Source organism: Pseudonaja textilis, chromosome 1 (assembly GCF_049901715.1).
Source record: "Pseudonaja textilis isolate UNSWEBS1 chromosome 1, rPseTex1.2, whole genome shotgun sequence".
Classification (NCBI taxonomy): Eukaryota; Metazoa; Chordata; class Lepidosauria; order Squamata; family Elapidae; genus Pseudonaja; species Pseudonaja textilis.
The window spans coordinates 330351134-330369108 of record NC_141990.1 but is presented as its reverse complement, the minus strand read 5'-3'; the positions used below and the strand labels follow the sequence as shown (position 1 = coordinate 330369108).

Genomic DNA, 17975 nt, shown 5'->3' with positions numbered 1-17975 from the left:
TCCTTTGGCTCAGTAAGCAAGCTGTGTGACCTCACCCTTGGTCTTTTTGCATCAATGTCATGTCTGGGCATCAAAGCAGATTGACTTGGTTTAGGGATAGTTGTAAAAAAAAAAGGAGTGAAGAATGTATGTATGAAGGATGTGTGGATTAGGTGAATTAGATATAACGGTTTATTCATATAAGCCAGAGGTGGGGAACTATGGCTCTTTTATGATTTGTGGACTTCAACTCCCAGAATTCCTAAGCCAGCCCTGGCTCAGGAATTCTGGGAATTGAAGTCCACAAGTCATAAAAGGGCCATAGCTCCCCACCCAACACAAGCTGTCACAGGATGGTATGGATGTGGTTAGTCTCTTGAGTTAGCGTGAGTCCTGTGGAATATCTTTTATTGATGCAGCTTCCTGTAGAGGTTAAGGTGTTGGGAAGCTGTGAGTTCTAGTCCCACCTTAGGCATGGAGCTGGGTGGCTTTGGGCCTGTCACTCACTCTCAGATCAACTCACCTCATAGGGTTGTTGTGGGAAAATAGAAGGAAGGCGCATTGTGCATGTTAGCCACTTTATAAAATAAAGGTGGGATTAAAAAATCAAATAAATTGCACTCAAAGAGCCCAACTCTGGTATATTTTATCTCGATGTAAAAGTGCATCCTTTTTGTGTTACCATTTCTCAATAGCTAAAACTCCCTAATTCTTTTAATGGATGTTTTTTACCTTCTTTTTTGTGATAGTTGTAATCGCTGCTAGGTTTTTACAGTGAAAAGCAGTATCCAAATGTTTTCATTGCCAAGTAATAAACTAGCATCATCTTTAATACAGATTTGGGGGAATCCCCAATGGGCCTAGTTCACACTGTGCACCAAGTCAGATGATGGTGTGTTTTGATGAATTCTGCAAGCTGTATTGATGCATTTCAAATTATGCATGTGCAATACTTTGTAATTTAGGAAACATAATTTGGTTTTAGTGGATTCTGCCCCACTTGAAGAATGTACTCTGTTGATTTCTAAATTCTAAATGTAAAAGTAAAACTAATCTTTTTACTTAATTTGATTGGAATTTTATATATATATATGAGGACTTTATGTGGCTTGAAAAACAGTGTCTTTGTAGTATACCATCAACACATTCAACTTTGTTTGTCAGCAACGGCAATATGTGATTGTGGAACTGGAACCATGGCCTGCCCAATTCATAGCTGTAAGATTACATAGTGCAAAGCCAACAGGGTCCTAGTTTCAAATGACAGAGCGAGAACATCAGATTTGGGGTGGCAGGCAGCTCATGACTTTGCTTTCTTGTTTGGCTGTGCATTAATTTCACTGTGAAATTCTTTTACCTTCCAATCTATAAACCATAATACGAGTGGTTTGGTTTCGACTCAACAAAATGCACAAACCCAGCTTGCTATAGCTGTGTCGATTAATAAAAGGAAAGAGGGATCAGCTAAACCCAGTGTCTGTTAAATATGAATGGTGGGTTGTTTTTTTTTGCATAAAGTGAACCCAAATGAATGAATAAAGACACGAAGGGTCAGTTTTAGGGAAGATCATTCTGGAAGATTTGTCTGTGGTTGCTATAAGTCTTTGAATTTGATAGAATATAATCAAAACAGTGAGTAGATTTCTGTAGTTCCCAAGATCTGACAAATCTCTGATACCTAAGATAGGACAGCTGAATTAGGGCTGCAAACACAGATAACCAGTAGACTATAGCAAAAAATAGTGGCTGCCAAGAATTGTTGCAGTTGAGACCTAGAATCTGGCTGTATTTTAACATAATGATCCATGGCGTTAACTCTAGGATTGTCCGTATTCACCTCAACGCCTTTCATAGAACCCATAAAATTCCATGGGTCATCGGACAATTTTTTAGGAAACCCTTTAGTTAAAGAAGTGAGCAATAGGCTTGTTGCCTAGCAGAGTACCACCTCCAGCAGAAAAGGTTGCATGAAGGACTCACATCCCTCATGTCAACCATTCTGTGAGTGGGCAGCCTCTTCCCCCAAAGAGATTTTGTGGGAACATGTGCCATATTCTCAAAGTTCAAAATGTGCCCTAAAAAGATCTCTTGCTTAGCCCAAGAGACTAAGCCAGATTGCTTTTAGCTGGATCAGGGTCACCAAAGGTTATTTTAAGCAGTTGCAAAGTGTAACTCCAGCAACACAATTAACACATGGTTATATTTCTAAAAGAGCCAGTTTGGTGCAGTGGCTAAAAAAACGGGAGAATCTTGTGTCGTGCCACCTTAAGCACAAAGCGAACAGGGAGATCTTGGGCCCATCACTCTTTCAGTCTTAAAAAGGAGGCAATGGCAAACCACTTCTGAAAAACCTTGACAAGGCTGCTCCAAGCAATCACTAGGAGTCAAGACTGACTTGAAGGCACATGCAAATCTACACCTCTGATTCACAAGTTATACACATTCTCATACTCGCTGTATGCACATAATCAAATTAAACTTCAGGAAACCTATTTTTAAAGCTGTCTTGAAGCCTCACTAATTGCCTTAAAAGGTAGAATTTTAAGGCAGTGGCTGCTTTTATGCACTGCAGTAGGTGGTACCATGGCTTGAATTTGACACAGCCTTTTCTGTGGACCAGCCAAGGGAGTGGCCCTTGTAAAGTCACAATTTATATAACAATATATAGGGCTGACTAAATCAAATTCGATAGGTTTCAGATTAACCACCCAGAGTCGCTTGGGTGATGAGATGGGTGACATATAAATTAAATCTCCTTATAATGTATCCTGTGAGTGTAGCAAAAAGTTATTGGTGAGGGCCTTGTATAAATAAATGCTGAAGAAGCTGCTGGTGTCTGCCCCGCCCTGACCCGAATTTTATTCCTTTTGTTGAAATATAATTTTATTGCATTTCTGCCAAATTTACAAAAATAACTCAAAAAGAAATTGAGATTCTCCCACCCTTCTTGTCTTCAAGTCACAGAAATAAATTAGAATGCAGCAAATCAATCAATAAATAAAAATAGTCCCCTTTGCTTTCCTCCCGTTGTTTTTTTTATAAAAAAAAAATCCCCTCTGGTACAGTGAATTGCTCAAGAAGAGTAAGACATTAAAGAGACCAGTGCTTTTGTAGGTACTCTTGAGTTCAGTATCTGAGTTGGGCCTAGGGTGCTGCAGAATTGGAAGGGCACGAGAGGAGAAGGGAGCCTTCCTGCCCACCTCAAATCCCATCTGGCTTGGGAGGGTTCATGGTGCATTCAAGTCATGCCTTTCTGTGAACTGCCCCCATTTTGCTAAGCTTTGGTTGGCTGGGCATGGCAAATATGAATGAACGCCGGCTGGGTCACTGGGAAAACGCATTCCGTGCTTAGGCAGTGAAGAAGCAGAAGGAGAATGGATTGATTATCCGGGTGACCTCTAGTACTCCAACCATTCAGCAGAATGAAAGTGGTCCATTTTAGCTAGGGAATGAAACGCAGGCAGGTCCACCAAGAGCAGAGAATAATCCTTGGTGTCACAGCTAAGAGCTGCGAGTGGGGTTCTCTTCTGCCAACTTGATAGAAGAGACAGAAAAGCCATGGTGAAAAACCCACACGTGTCCCGGAGGAGTCCAAGCCAGCAGCATACCAGTCTTTCTCTCCTGGTTATTTCCTTGGCACCCATCCAATGGAGCTGGCATCCAGCAATGGACTTGGTAGCTGCTAGCGTTGTGTTATTGCTCTTGCGAAACAGCTTGAAAGTGATGCCACCGCAAAAAAAGAAAGAGAGAAAGCTTTGAGCATCAAAGCCATGCAGGTCAGTCCCCTTTTTTTGGCATTCTGGCGTGGGTGAAAATACAGCTAGGCCAGCACTTGGCTTCACCATCAGGCAAAGGAGTGATTCGGAGGAGAGACATCGGAGCTCACTTATTGGGGGGTGGGGTTTTTTTGGTTGTTTTTCCCCCCCTTGGAGGATTTAGTAGTTGAAAATCCTCTAAGGGCTTTTTTGGGGGGGAGCAGGCCAGAAAGGTGGCCAGCACCTGTTGGAAATCCCTCTCCAACCTTATCACTACAATGGCTTGTGAGGAGCAAATGTATTAGCAGTCAGTTATGTATTGCGGCGATGGCAAATTGCTCCGGAGAAGGACGGGGTTGTGTATAGAAGACAAGAGAAATCCCTTCCTTTAGAGTCACTTCTTTTCGGTCCTGCAAAGCGACCGGCTCCTTTGGACTAGTAAAGAAAAGACAAAGCAGTTTTCCTTTAATTTGGGGAAGCCGACAAAAGCTCGAGATGCTGCCTCCGTAAATCTGTGTTGCTAAGTTGGCCACTTCCAGCTCACTTAAGTCGGGTGAGATTTTTTTTGGGGGGGGGGGGGTGAGCAAAGGCCATGCCTGTTCTCTGCAACAGCCCTCCTGCTTAACAAAACTACGTTCAGAGATTCTACAAAGCCTGGAAATCAAGGGATGCTGCTATATTTTGGCTGGGGGGGTCAATTGCTTTTTTTTTAAAGAAACAAAAAAAAAAGACAAGTTTTTTTGACACTGATTTGCATCTTAAAAGCGGCTGCCAGATAAAGGGAGGATTTCCCCTCACCCTTCCTATTCAGACCAGTTGTGAGAAATTTAGGCCGCAGGGCGAAGACACACTACCTGATTAAAAGAAAAAAAAAATTCTTACCCACCCCATTTCCAAAGTGTTAGAACGTTCCTGAAGGTGATGACTACAGCTATTATCTACTTGAGGCAGATTAATGAGAAAATTCCCTTCTCTCTCTCTCCTATTTATTTCGATGTTCATTCTGGATTTTCTATCTTTTAGCTCAAACTCTTCCCTCTCAACTCAGCAAGTGGGTGCACCTACATATTTAAAAAGCCAAGCAGGTCTGAACTGGTTAATATGGTTAATATTGGTAAAGAAATGACCGGGAAATCCCCGGTGTCCAGGATGGACACGGAATCTGAAAGAAGTATTTCAGAAGGCAGCAACAGCGGCAGCAGAGAACTCTTCCATATTCTGGCAAGACCAACTGCATGGATTTCTCAATGAAGTCATTATTCTATTAGCTCAATTTACAGGTAATCCTTGACTTAGGACCATTCGTTTAACAACTGTTCAAAATTATGATGGCGCTGAAAGAAGTGACTTGTGACCAGCCATTGCACTTAGGGCTGTTGTAGCAGCCTCATAGTCATTTGTGCGTTTGGCAAGAAGGGTGTACTTACGACAGTTGCTGTGTCCCACAAGATTTATGAGATCACCATAGTGATCTTCCCAGAGGATTACCAACAAGCAAAGTTAATAGGGCGGGGTGGGGTGGGAAACCCGCCAGATTAGTTTAACAGTTGAGCGATTTCCTTGATGACCATGGCAAAAGGTGATAAAAATAGGGCGTGTCTCACTTTATGACCATATCACTTAGTGATGGAAACTCCGATCCCAATGGTGATTGTAAGTTGAGGACTACCTATATCTGCTTTCCCGATTAAGCGGCAAATTGAGAAAAATTTCCTTGGCACAGCCTGTCACAGGTCAAGGTCCTTATTGCAAAAAAATTAATAATCATTAATAATAGTGCCTTCCAAATTAGATTTTTATCCCCTCATCCCTTTATTTCTTGTTTTCTTTATTACTAAGTTTGTAGAAAGAAAATAGGTGGTAGATCTTTGTTCCGAAGACGCTTAATGCTACTTGCCCCAATTCTTTTTCTTTCTTTCTTTCTTTCTTTCTTTTTGATCGACTGCTGTAGCTTTTGTCTCGGAAACATGAAAGTCACTGTGGGTTTTTTGTTCAGTTTTAGTGCAAGAGATGTCAATCATGCATGGACAATGGTTCCAATCTTCCCTCTCCCCTTCCAGCCTCCTCAAAATCCTATGCTTTGCTGCCACATCAGGCTGTTCTTCAAGCAGAAATGGACTGTGTGGGGATCATCTATGACAGGGGTGTCCAACCTTGGCAACTTTAAGACTTGTGGACTTCAACTCCCAGAATTCCTCAGCCAGCTTTGCTGGTGGGCAGGAAGTCCACAAGTCTTAAAGTTGCCAAGGTTGGACACCCCTGATCTATGATTTAAATGGAAGGAGGGGAAAGTAATGCAAAGCTTCCTCCCATCAGATTCTAGTATTTGTGTCTCTCTTTTCAAAATATTTACATCCAGGGAAAGACTACACTAGCTATGGCTGAAATTCTATCTAATACCTGAAAGGGCTCTTGGAGGGAAAGTAAAAACACTCCAATGAAGATTAATGACTTAAAGGTCATTAAAGGTTAAAGATTAAAGGTTGTGACTTCTTAAACAAAGCATTGCACCAACTTTTTTGCAGTCTTGTCCATCCGGGTTAAAGACAGAGATGCATCTGGAAATTCTGAATGTGGGTTAACATTTAGAAAATCTAGGATGCTTTCCTGGCCCAAGCTCTGATAAAATAAGGAGAAAGATATGTAAAATAACCTGTTAAAGGTTAGTGGAAGTCCCCTCTACCCTCTGCTCCATATCCTTCACTTCTAACTTGCAATTCCTTTGCTTTCCTTATTCTTTTGGGAATTCTCGGTTTAAAATCTGACTCAGATCAATAACCATCCATATCAGAACTGAGCCTCCTGGTCAAAGCCATCAAAGCCTCCCTGGAACCATCTTCAACTTTCTTTTTCCCCAGTGTAAATCTCAGCAAGGGCTGCCCTGAAATTGCTTGGAAAGGGGCTGAAAGACCCAGCAGACCTCTCCCAACTCGACTCAGAGGCTGCCCCAGTTCTGCTTGAGGAACCAACTAGCAACCCATGCCTTCCCTCTTCATCCCTCTTCCCAGCTCTCACGCCCTAACATCTTGGTTAGAGTTTGTGGCTCGGCCCCTCCTCCTCCACCACTGTTCGTATTTCCAGGTCCTCAGACACTTCCTCATCTGCCAACCCGTTGAGATGGGATCTGCTGGCCAAAGGCTTTTCGCCTGCATCTGCCGAAGGGCCGGGCCGCGGAGGGGACGATGCCCCATTGCCCCCTTCGGATTTGGTGAAGTTGAACAGTTTGCTGGGGTTGAAAGGCTTAGTGGGTGACTGCACCTTCTCGGTGTTGGCTTCCCGTTTTGTCTCTGGGGACTTAAGGAACTTGAAACTAAGGAACCCAGGTAGTTTGTTATCAGTACTAGTGGGGGACTGGGGTAAGCGGGCCGTCCCGGTGCCAGCTGCCCCCGTGCTCCCTGATAAAAACTTGCCCTGTAGAGGGATGATCTGCTTGAGCTTCATGACGTTGTTGGTGGCCAGGAGGGAGCTGGGCCGTTTGGGTTTCTCGGATCCGTGGCTCGACCCTCCTGAACCCTTCCCTTTGGGCTGGCTCTTCTCGTGTCCAGGATCCTGCCCACCACTATTAGCCTTGCCTTCCTCCCGGCTGCTCTCCCGTTCTTTCCGGGCATGATATTCGGCGTGGCGCTGACGCTCCTCTTCCTCCCGTTTACGACGCTGTTGTTGTTGGAAGTGGTGCTGGGCCTGTCGTTCATGCTTCTGGGGAGGAATAGCGGCACAAGAATTAATCGTCTCACTTCTTTGCAGCCTCCCACAACTTCCCCTTCTCTTTTCCCCTGAAGAGTTTCTGTCCTTTTTCACACACGGGATAAAATCAGGGGCACGGGGCTCTTATTATCCCCTTTGTTTTTTTAAGACAGGCCATCCTTGACGTACAACAGTTGGTTTAGTGACCGTTCAAAGTTACGATGGCACTGACAAAGGCTGACTTATGACCATTTTTTGCACTCACAACCAGTGTCGCATTTCCCCTGGTCCACATGATCAAGATTCGGATGCTGGACAAGTGACTCACATATATGACGGTTGCAGTATCCCAGGGTCACGTGATTCCCCTTTGGCAACCTTTCGACAAGCAAAGTCAATGGGGAAGCCAGATTCACTTAACGACCGGGTTACTAACTTAACAAGTGCAGGGATTCACTTAGCAACTGTGCCAAAGAAAAGTTGTAAAATGGGGCAAAATTAACCAAAGCTTAACCAAGAAATTTTGGGCTCAGTTGTGGTCGTAAGTCCACACACTACAGGTAGTCCTCGACTTATGACCACAATTGAGACCAAAATTTCTGTTTGCTAAGTGAGCCAGTTGTTAAATGAGTCCAATCTTACAAAGAGATTGGACTGCCATTTATCAGAAATGGTGTAGGGTCTCCTGCTTGGGCGGGGGGTTGGACTAGATGATCTATAAGGTCCCTTCCAACTCTGATTAATCTGTAAGTCTGTAAATGAGTTTTGCCCCATTTTATGACCTTTTTGCCACAATTGTGGCAATCACTGCACTTGTTAAATTAGTAACACGGTCGTTAAGTGAAACTGGCTTCCCTGTTGACTTTGCTTGTTGAAGGCCACAAAAAGTTATTACATAACCCTGAGACACTGTAACTGTCATAAATATGAGTCAGTTGCCAAGCGTCTGAATTTTGATCACATGACCATGGGGATACTACAAACAGTCATTAAGTGTGAAAAATGGTCATAAGTTATTTTTTCAGTGCCGTTATAACTTCAGATATTCACTAAATGAACAGTTGTAAATCAAGGACTACTTTCATTAAACTATCCTTCCAAAAGGTGATCACCTGGTGGGGCAAGGACACAAGCTCTGAAATTAGCACGCATTATCCTATAAGTTGCCATTGCGCTCCATACTTTACTGCTTGAATTGACCTTAAAGGTCACATTCTTAAATCAAATGCAATGATGGGTAATTTGCAAATAAGTAAATGGAATTATTGGGGAGTGGGAACAGCTACTTGCAAAATACAGCGGGGCAGGAAGAGATTCTTTTCATTTGTGACAACTGGGAGATAATATCCTTTTTGATTGAGTCAGTTTAAAAGACGATCAAAAGGATCGTAGCTACTCACTGGTCAACAGAGGCCTAAGTACAGAGGTGGTATTCAGCAGGTTCTGAGCAGTTTTGGGGAACTGCTAGTGAAAATTTTTGAGTAGTTTGGAGAACCGGCAAATGCCACCTCTGACTGGCCCCACCCCCATCTATTCTCTGCCTCCCATTGAGTCCCACCTGATCAGCTGGTCTTCTTTTGTTGCCCTGCACAGGAAAATGGAGCTGGGAAGCAGGTTAGTGGGGTGGGGAGGATTTTACAGTATCCTTCCCCAGGAGTGGGGAGGGAATGGAGATTTTACAGTATCCTTCTCCTGCCACTCCCACCAAGACACCCATGCCCACCAAGCCACGCTCAAAGAATCGGTAGTAAAAAATTTTTTGAATCCCACCACTGCCTAAGTACACATTTCCAGTTTCCAGGAATTTTTTTTTAAATAACCATTTTCCCCCTTTCAATAAATCTAGATTCCTTTCCAAGAATCTAGCTTTTTATTATTATTTATTTCTTTGAATTTATTAGCTGCCCAACTCCCATGGACTCAGACTAGTGTACAGGTAATCCTTGATTTACAACAGTTCATTTAGTGATGTTTGAAGTTACAACTGACTTATGATCGTTTTTCACCCTTACAACGGTTGCGGCATCCCCAGGGTCACATGATCAAAACTCAAGACACTTGGCAACTGATTCATATTTAGGACGGTTGCCATGTCCCAGAGTCTCATAAGATTACCTTTTGTCACCTACTGCCATGCAAAGTCAATGGGGAAGCCGGATTCATGGAACAACCGTGTTACTAACTCCAACAACTGCAGTGTTTCATGTAAGAACTCAGGCAAGAAAGATAATAAAATGAGGCAAAAGCCACTTGTCTCACTTAGGAACAAGAATTTTGGACTCAACTGTGGTTGTAGATCGAGGACCACCTGCACTTGAAAAACCGTAACAAACCAGCTTAAAAAAAACCTTAAACCAAATGGACAACCCAGACTAAAACCATCTTATGGAGGACTACCTATATTCCAAAAAAAGAGAGAGAGAGAGAGCTCCACGTTGTGCAATCTCTCTTGTGAGACTCACCTTAAAGGCTTCCCGCCTCTGGTATTCGAGTTTAGCCATCTCTTCTGCAACCCAGGCTGGGATATCAGGAATTGCGACTTGGATGATATATTTGAGCAAAAGGGCAAAATGCTGTGGAGAGAAGAAAGTCAGGCTGTAAAGAGTAAAAGTATGTACGTATGTTTTCATCTTTATCATTGGCTTATCAACAGTTGGTATATTTTTCATGGTATTTTTGCTAAAAATGTGAGGATTGGTTTATACGCAAATATGTATAGGAAGTTCAGCTCAAACAGATCGTATTTAGAAGAGGCTCAGACATTTCCTTAGTTCACAGGAGTATAAGGAAGGGAGAGATGTACAGTATGATACCTATATCAGACTTGCAAAATTCTGCCATTACATCCAATCTCAATAAAGGAGTTTTGCCTTCCTCTGGAGCTGATTATCAGTGGAGTGGACAGAAAGGAGCAGAAAGCAAGTTGTGTTCACACACATACAACAATACGGAACATCAACAACCAGGTGCTATCAGAAGAAATGTTTTTTTAAGATAGTTATCAAACTAAAATCAACATTTGGGTTTTATCATAAGAGGTTTTTTTTTAAAACTTTTAATCTCATTTGTATCTATGGAAACTTATATAAGCAAAATGAGCTACAGGGTATAACAAAAATGCCTCGGCCCTTACAGCAGTGGGATTCCAATTTGCATCCTGCTGGTTTTTAGCTCAGCTGAGGCGCGGCAATCTGTTCTGCCCTGCGAATCAGCTGAGCTAAGAAACAATGGAATAAAGAATGGGATAGAGCAGGGGTGGATGGGTGGGGCCAGCCAGAGGTGGAATTTGCCAGTTCTCTGAAGTGGTCCAAATTTCCGCTACCAGTACGACAGAATCGGTCAGAACCGGCTGAATACCATCTCTGGGCCCTTATGACAAAAGGTCATCAGACATTACCTGCAGGCGCCACGGCCTCTGTTACACCTGTAACCAGATATTGTCTACAGCAGGGGTCTCCAACCTTGGCAAGCTTTGCTGGCTGAGGAATTCTGGGAGTTAAAGTCCAGAAGTCTTAAAGTTGCCAAGGTTGGAGAGCCCTGATCTACAGTACACCGCCCCCACCCAAATTGCTTCAATGAAAAATTATATTTGTAATTTTAAAAATGGGCTGAAATTGTGCAAGGTCTCAAACATGCAAGGTCTGCAAGAACTCTGACATTGAATTAATGTCTAGTATCTTTCAATTTTTCAGTGTTATCACTTGAGATCTTATACTACTAACTGAAAGTGAGACTGCTAAACTCAGACCTGGGCATAATGTGTAGATCTGTGACAGGAAACAGATTGTTGTTCAGTTGCTTCTAACCCCTCATGATGTAACAGATGTCACTTCACCAGGGCTGTTCAGTAGTCATTAGACTGAGATCTTGTGAGATGAGTCACCAATTATGGTATTTAATCTCTTGGCTTTTTTCCATTGCCTTCAATGTTTCCAGACATCAGGATCTTTGCCAATGACTTGCCTTTGCATGATGTGACCAAAATATTCCCAAAGGTACATTCAATTCCCACTTTCCAAGTTTTCTCCTAAGCGCTGGCTCATTTCCCAGGCCAGAGGACAGGACTGTCTCTGGGGCACTTGCAATGGACGGTAGCAAGAAGGGTGGATTCCCAGGAGGGAGGGGGTAAGAGGAGTTACTTCAGAGGAGTAAGAGGCAGTATTATGTGTGAGAGAAAGAGGATGAAGACAGCCCCTCCCTAATACAGGCAGCCCTCAACTTACAACAGTTCATTTAGTGACCTTTCAAAGTTACAATGGCATTTAAAAAAAGTGACTTATGACCCTTTTCACTCTTATCCCCATGGTCAGCCGATCAAAATTCAAACGCTTTGCAACTGATTCCTATTTATAATGATTGCAATGTCCCGGAGTCAAAGGATGACCTTCTGACATGCAAAGCCAATGGGAAAGCCGGATTCATTTAACAACCGTGTTCATAACTCAACAACTGCAGTGATGCACTTAGCAACTGTGGCAAGAAAGGTCTTAAAATGGGGGTGGGGACTCATTTAACCAATGTCTCATTTAGCAACATAAATGTTGGGTTCAATTGTGGTCATAAGTCGAAGAGTATCTGTGGTTCACAGAGTATGTTGTAGATGCAGATAGTGGAGTCCTCAGTCTGGCAAGATTTATTTTGTCTATGGGTATGAAACAATAAAGAACTGCCTGCCATGTATCATTCTCGGTTTTAAGCCTGATAGCAATCTTGTCATTAAGTAAGTTATCTCTTATTTCTCAAGAATGCACTTCCTGAGTGTTCTTCCCAATTCTGAATCCAGCATTTTTATGTAATAATTTTTGTTGCATGTATTATTGAGGTCTGGAGTGTATAATGTTGAGTGTTAAGATGAATAAAATGAGTGCAACCATTATTCCTGCCTTTAATCCAGCAACATATTTATTTTAAAAAGTTATATGGCTGCCCATCTTACACAACTCTGAGCGCAGGCTTATCACAACCATAATAAACTACCAATAAATAAAATAATAATTAAAAAAAGTAAAACAAAAACACTGCACCGTAATCACAATCTAAGTATCAGCACTTCTTCTAAATGTCCTCTGTTCTTTCTCAGTACTTGGAGAAATACGAAATATACAGAAAAAAAAAAGAGGTTGGCAAGTCCACCAAAGAAATAATACAGGAAGTTTTCGACTTATGATCACAATTGAGCCCAAAATTTCCATTGCTAAACGAGACAACCGTTAAGTGAGTTTTGCCTCATTTTTTGATCTCTCGTGCCAAAACTAAGTGAATCTCTTCAGTTGTTAAGTTAGTCACATGGTTGTTAAGCAAGTCTAGCTTCCTAAATGACTCTGCTTGTCAGAAGGTCGCAAGAGGTGATCACATGACCCTGGGAGACATTGCAACCGTCATAAATATGAGTCAGTTGCCAAGCGTCTGAATTTGGATTATGTGGCCGTGGATGCGATGGTGTGAAAAACAGTCATAAGACACTTTTTTCAGTGCTGCTGTCGTAACTTCAAACTGTCACTAAACGAATGGATGTAAGTCAAGGACTACCTACAGAGGAAAAGAAGAAGAAGCTGATCACACTCTTACCTCTAGCACCACCACAGAGATTATAGCACCTTCAGGACTCAGCCAGGGAAAAAGACGCTGCAGCTGCCCACACTGGCCAATCAGGTAACAGTTCACCACAATGGCCAGGACGCCCATGGCTTCCATCACTTTCTGCAGAGGGGGAGGGAAAAGGCCTTTTTTTTTTAAAAAAAAATGAAGCCCTTTCAGGGACTGACTTGAGAAAAATCATTCTCTTTTTTAGCAACTTGGAAAGAAAAACTGTATAATGTACAGCAGGGGTGTCAAACTCACGGCCCGGGACTCGGAGCCGGCCTGTGGGATGCTTAGAACTGGCCCATGGGCCCATTTTGGAAACAGCAAAGGACTGGCCCGCGGTGCCTCTGCCAGCAAAAAGGGAGCTTGGGAGAGCTGCAGGCGGCCCTCCTGAGCTCTGTTTTCGCTGGTAGACAGTTGCAGGAGGCTGTTGCAGCCGAAAATGGAGCTCGGGAGCCTGTTTTCTCTGGCAGAGCACTGGGGTCACCAGAGGTGCCCCCAACACAAGTGATGTAGAGCTGGCCATGCCCCCCCCGCCCCCCCCCCCAAAGTCAAACTCAACCCTGATGCAGCCCTCAATGAAAGCAGGAAACCTTATACCATGAGCCATGGTAGTGCAGTGGTTAGAGTGCAGTACTGCAGGCCAGATCTGCTGCCTGCAATTTAGCAGTTCGAATCTCACCAGGCTCAAGGTTGACTCAGCCTTCCATCCTTCCGAGATGGGTAAAATGAGGACCCAGATTGTTGGGGGCAATAGGCTGACTCTGTAAAACCGCTTAGAGAGGGCTGGAAAGCACTATAAAGCGGTATATAAGTCTAAGTGCTATTGCTATTTATTTATTAAGAAAATGGAAAAAAGTATATAAGTCTAAGTGCTATTGCTATTTATTTATTAAGAAAATGCAAAAAAGTATATAAGTCTAAGTGCTATTGCTATTTATTTATTAAGAAAATGGAAAAAAGTATATAAGTCTAAGTGCTATTGCTACTGCTATTCCAAAGGACTGTCCAATTTTTTTCTTAAAAGGCCTCCAGTGATGGAGCACCCCCCGCGAAGGCAAGCCCTTCCACTGGTCAATTGCAGCCAGATGGAAAAGCCAGGCTTACCTGCCACTCTCCAATGCTTTCCACCCGCTGCCCGAAGGGCCGTTGGAGTCCCGTGCACAACTTGAAGGCATCGCTCCGGATTTCAATGATATTGTTGATGAGGGCACACATTGCAGCCAAGGGAAAAGCCGACGAGAAAAGGACCACGTAGCCAAATTGGATGAACATCTCCTGGTAATCTTGAAAAGTGTCCTAGGTTGGGAGAGAATCAGAATGTTGGGATGTCTTGTGTGTGCATGTGCAAGAGAGAACTACAAAGCCCACGAAGCACTTCATTCATTTGTTCTTTTCTAAACTATTTTGATTCCAAAGTTTAGCACTGGGTGTCTGAAGCCGCATTTTTTTTCTTTTGCAGGGAAGAAGTTCCAAAGATAGAAAACACACTTGTCAAGAGTATATTCATGAACTGGAACAGAGCATGGTAACAAGGTCAACCAATGAATAGGCATAGCAACTAAGTCAGCCAATGAGGACTGTTTGGAAACTGAAACTAGAAGTAGCCTAGGTGTGGCTCTATATTAAGGGCTGCAGCACCGAAGCTATGTTAAGCTCTGAGTCTGTCTATTGAAAGAGAAACTAACTTGCTTGTTTGTCTGCTGGAGTTGAGTTGCTTGTAACATGTCTGTTTCCATTTGAGTTTGCTCCATGTTGAAAAAATCTACAACTGGAATTGTAAAATTTTACTTGTGCTTATAAAGAAGTTAAATGAAGTTTCAGCCATCTGTGTTTAATTTTCTGGCACTGAATTTACGCTGCAATACTCTGAACATGACTAACTTTCAAAACTCACCATCTTTTGCAGGGGATAGTTTTTTTAAAAAGAAAGGTCCAAATGCCAATTAATTAAACAGACTTAATTAATCAATAATCACATGAATAGCCTGCTTGCTTAGTCAGAGAAGCAGCACATCTGGTCTTACCTCATATTTTTTCATGCAACTCTCCACTTCGGCTTGGGCAAGCTGCGTGGTGTAGTTCTCCTCTGGTGGATCGATCCAGGAGGACCGGGCCTGTCTTCGATTCCCAGAACCATCCTCCTCCTCTTCTTCCTCGCCTTCTGTGAGGTTCTTGCCCACCCGCGGCCTTCGAGTCCGCATGGTAACAGCTGGCTCCTTAACATCCGGGAGGGCCTTAAACGGGCTCTCTGAGGCTTCATCGCTCTCATCATCATCCTCGCACAGCTCAAAGACAGAGGAGGGGTCCATCCCTTTCTCCACCATGGTGGGGCTACCTTCTTCCAAGAAACTCATGTCCTCTAGACTGGGATCCCCCGTTTTGCGGTCAGCCTTTTCAATAAAGCTCACTTTTTTCAGCTTCAGCCCACAGTCAATGATGCTCTCGTCTTCTGAGTCCGATTCCTTCTTCTCCTCGTCCTCTTCTTCAGGCACGCCGCACCCTCCATTGAGGCATTTCTTCTCCCCCTTGACGGCCCCCTCTGGGGCCTCATGGACCTTTGGCCTGTGGCCCACCGGCGAGTCACCATACCTGGGATGCCGAGGGTTGGTGCCGCACGAAGTGGTGAAGGTGTACTTCTGGGTCAGCAGGCGGAAGAAGGTGTGGGTCACCTCCCGAAGGTTTTGCATACTGAAGTCACCACGCTTGAACTTGCTGTATAAGTGGGGCTGAGAGACTTCCTTGATATTCTGCAAGAACTGGCGGGTAATGAGGAGTGTAGCCAGCATCTGAAAGAGGCAGGAGGGAAGAGTAAAGCATCCAGGTATTAGCCCTTCGGCACAGGCAAGACTAGGAAGCAAAAGTCATGCAGATCATTACTACTTTTATCATGAGGTTATGGTATCAAGAGTCTTACAAGTCTGAATGCACTTGGCGCCTCCTTCCTTCCCTCCCTTTGTATAACAGAATAACAGAATTGGGTGGGATCATGGAGGTCTTCTAGTCCAGGGATCTCCAACCTTGGCAACTTTAAGACTTGTGGACTTCAACTCCCAGAATTCTGGGAGTTGAAGTCCACAAGTCTTAAAGTTGCCAAGGTTGGAGACCCCTGTTCTAGTGCAATCCTCCCGCTCAGGCAGGAGCCCCTATACCATTTCAGACAAATGGATGTCCAATCTCTTCTTGAAAACCTCCAGTATTGAAGCATTCACAACTTCTGGAGGCAATTTATGCCATTGATTTCTGTCAGGAAATTTCTGCTTAGTTCTAGGTTGGTTCTTTCTTTGATTAGTTTCCATCCATTACTTCTTGTCTTGCCCCCCAGGTGCTTTGGAGAATAGGTTGACCCCCTTTTCTTTGGGGCACCCTCTTACATTTTGGAAGATGGCGATGTCACCCCTAGTCCTTCTTTTAATTAAACTAGACTTACCCAATTTCAGCGACTATTCTTTTTATGTTTCAGCCTCCAGTCCTCTAATCATCTTTGTTGTTCTTCTTCTCTGCACTCTTTCTAGAGTCTCAACATCTTTTTTACATTGTTACAACCAAAGCTAGACGCAGTATTCCAAGTGTGGTCTTACCAAGGCATTACAAAGTGGTAGTAACACTTCATCTTCATGAGAACTAGGGAGATGATTTTTCGGATTACAGTTTTACCCTGGATTCAGCTTTTGTTTATCTGACTGTTGTCTTGGTAGCTGCTCTTCCTTTTGCTCACAATATTCCCTCTATTCCTCATATCTTGGGGGAGTTGTGAGATGGTCAATCAGCTGGACACACTGAAGCATCTATTTTGGCCAATGAAGTGGGAAAAAGTGCTCCCTGCCTGTCATTCTTAGTCAGTTGTTCCTTAGTAGAATCAGCTACTCAACTCTGGAGTCGAACATCAGGCTATCCTATACATACTATTCTAAGGGGAACCTCAATCCTCAGCTACATTGCAAATTGGCAGAGTGTCATGTAGAGAGCAAGAGCCTCCAAAACTTTTTGTTCTAGAGGATGTATTTCAAATTTTGAGAGGATGTTGTGGATACACTCACAAAATGATTGTTGTGATGGCTATGATGAATCATAAAGTATCAGAAGACAAAAACATTTGAGGTTGCCCTTCATTCTTTACATAATTTACTCTCTACTACCTTAGCTTAGCTTTCACCTTCTCTTTTGCCTGACTAAATGAGCTCACATCCAACAAAGCTGTGACAACTCACCAATTTTTATGAATTGCTTTGAAGAACATGTGGAGTCCAGGAACATGGTTGGGAATTTCTCCCTCCTTGTTATATTACACCCTTATCAGTTGTAAGAAAGTTTTCTTTGTAACAGGGGTTTCTATAGATACATTTTACATTTTGACTTATGAACTAGCGACCATTTGAACTTACAACCAACCCCCCAAAAGTACTTAAAACCTGGTTTTGATGGCCAGGCTTCTTTCACAGTCACGTGACTGTATTTTGGACACTTGGCCACCAGTTCACGTTTAGGACCACTTTCAGTGTTCTGCAGTTATGTGACCACAGTTTACAACATTTTTGCTGAAAACTGAAGTTCATTTCCAGTTTTCAGCAAAAATGCCCCACAGCAAACAATGGGTTCACATAATACCACAGATACACTTAACAACTGCCAGACGAAAAGGGTCATATAATTGGGTGGACATTGGCAAAATTTTTCCTAATGGTAAAAACTGGTCAACAATGGAACAAACAAGGATGGATGGTCTTGGGGTTGATGTAGTGATTGGGCGAGGTCCATGTTTCTCAATGTTAGCGACATGTTAGCTGAGGGATTCTGGAAACTGAAGTCTGCACATCTTAAAGTTGTCAAAATCGAGAAACTTTGGAGTCAATTATCATATGATCCCTCCAGCCCTTCCATCCTGATTCTAAGCTTCAAAAGCAAAAAAAAGTAAAAAAAAATGCATTTGTGAGAAGTAGGCAAACTTTTATAAATTATTTAGAAACTAACTTT

At 43.1% G+C, this 17975-nt stretch overlaps 1 protein-coding gene across 6 annotated transcripts in view; it reads right to left on the bottom strand.

The window, feature by feature from the left end:
• Window positions 1–2809: 2809 nt before the first annotated feature.
• ANO8 (anoctamin 8) overlaps window positions 2810–17975 on the bottom strand; it is a 66590-nt gene continuing 51424 nt past the window's right edge. For 2 of the 6 annotated variants that reach the window (XM_026698879.2, XM_087922828.1), the window contains 6 exons: window positions 15029–15790; window positions 14109–14300; window positions 12987–13118; window positions 9881–9991; window positions 7145–7430; window positions 2810–4169 (listed from right to left, as the gene is read on the bottom strand). In XM_026698879.2, the coding sequence (XP_026554664.1) occupies window positions 4129–4169; window positions 7145–7430; window positions 9881–9991; window positions 12987–13118; window positions 14109–14300; window positions 15029–15790 (1524 nt within the window). In that variant the 3' untranslated portion in view covers window positions 2810–4128. Of the gene's footprint in view, window positions 4170–5522; window positions 7431–9880; window positions 9992–12986; window positions 13119–14108; window positions 14301–15028; window positions 15791–17975 lie in introns of those variants that run through there. The other 4 variants (XM_087922829.1, XM_087922830.1, XM_026698877.2 and 1 more) reach the window with 2 other exon arrangements.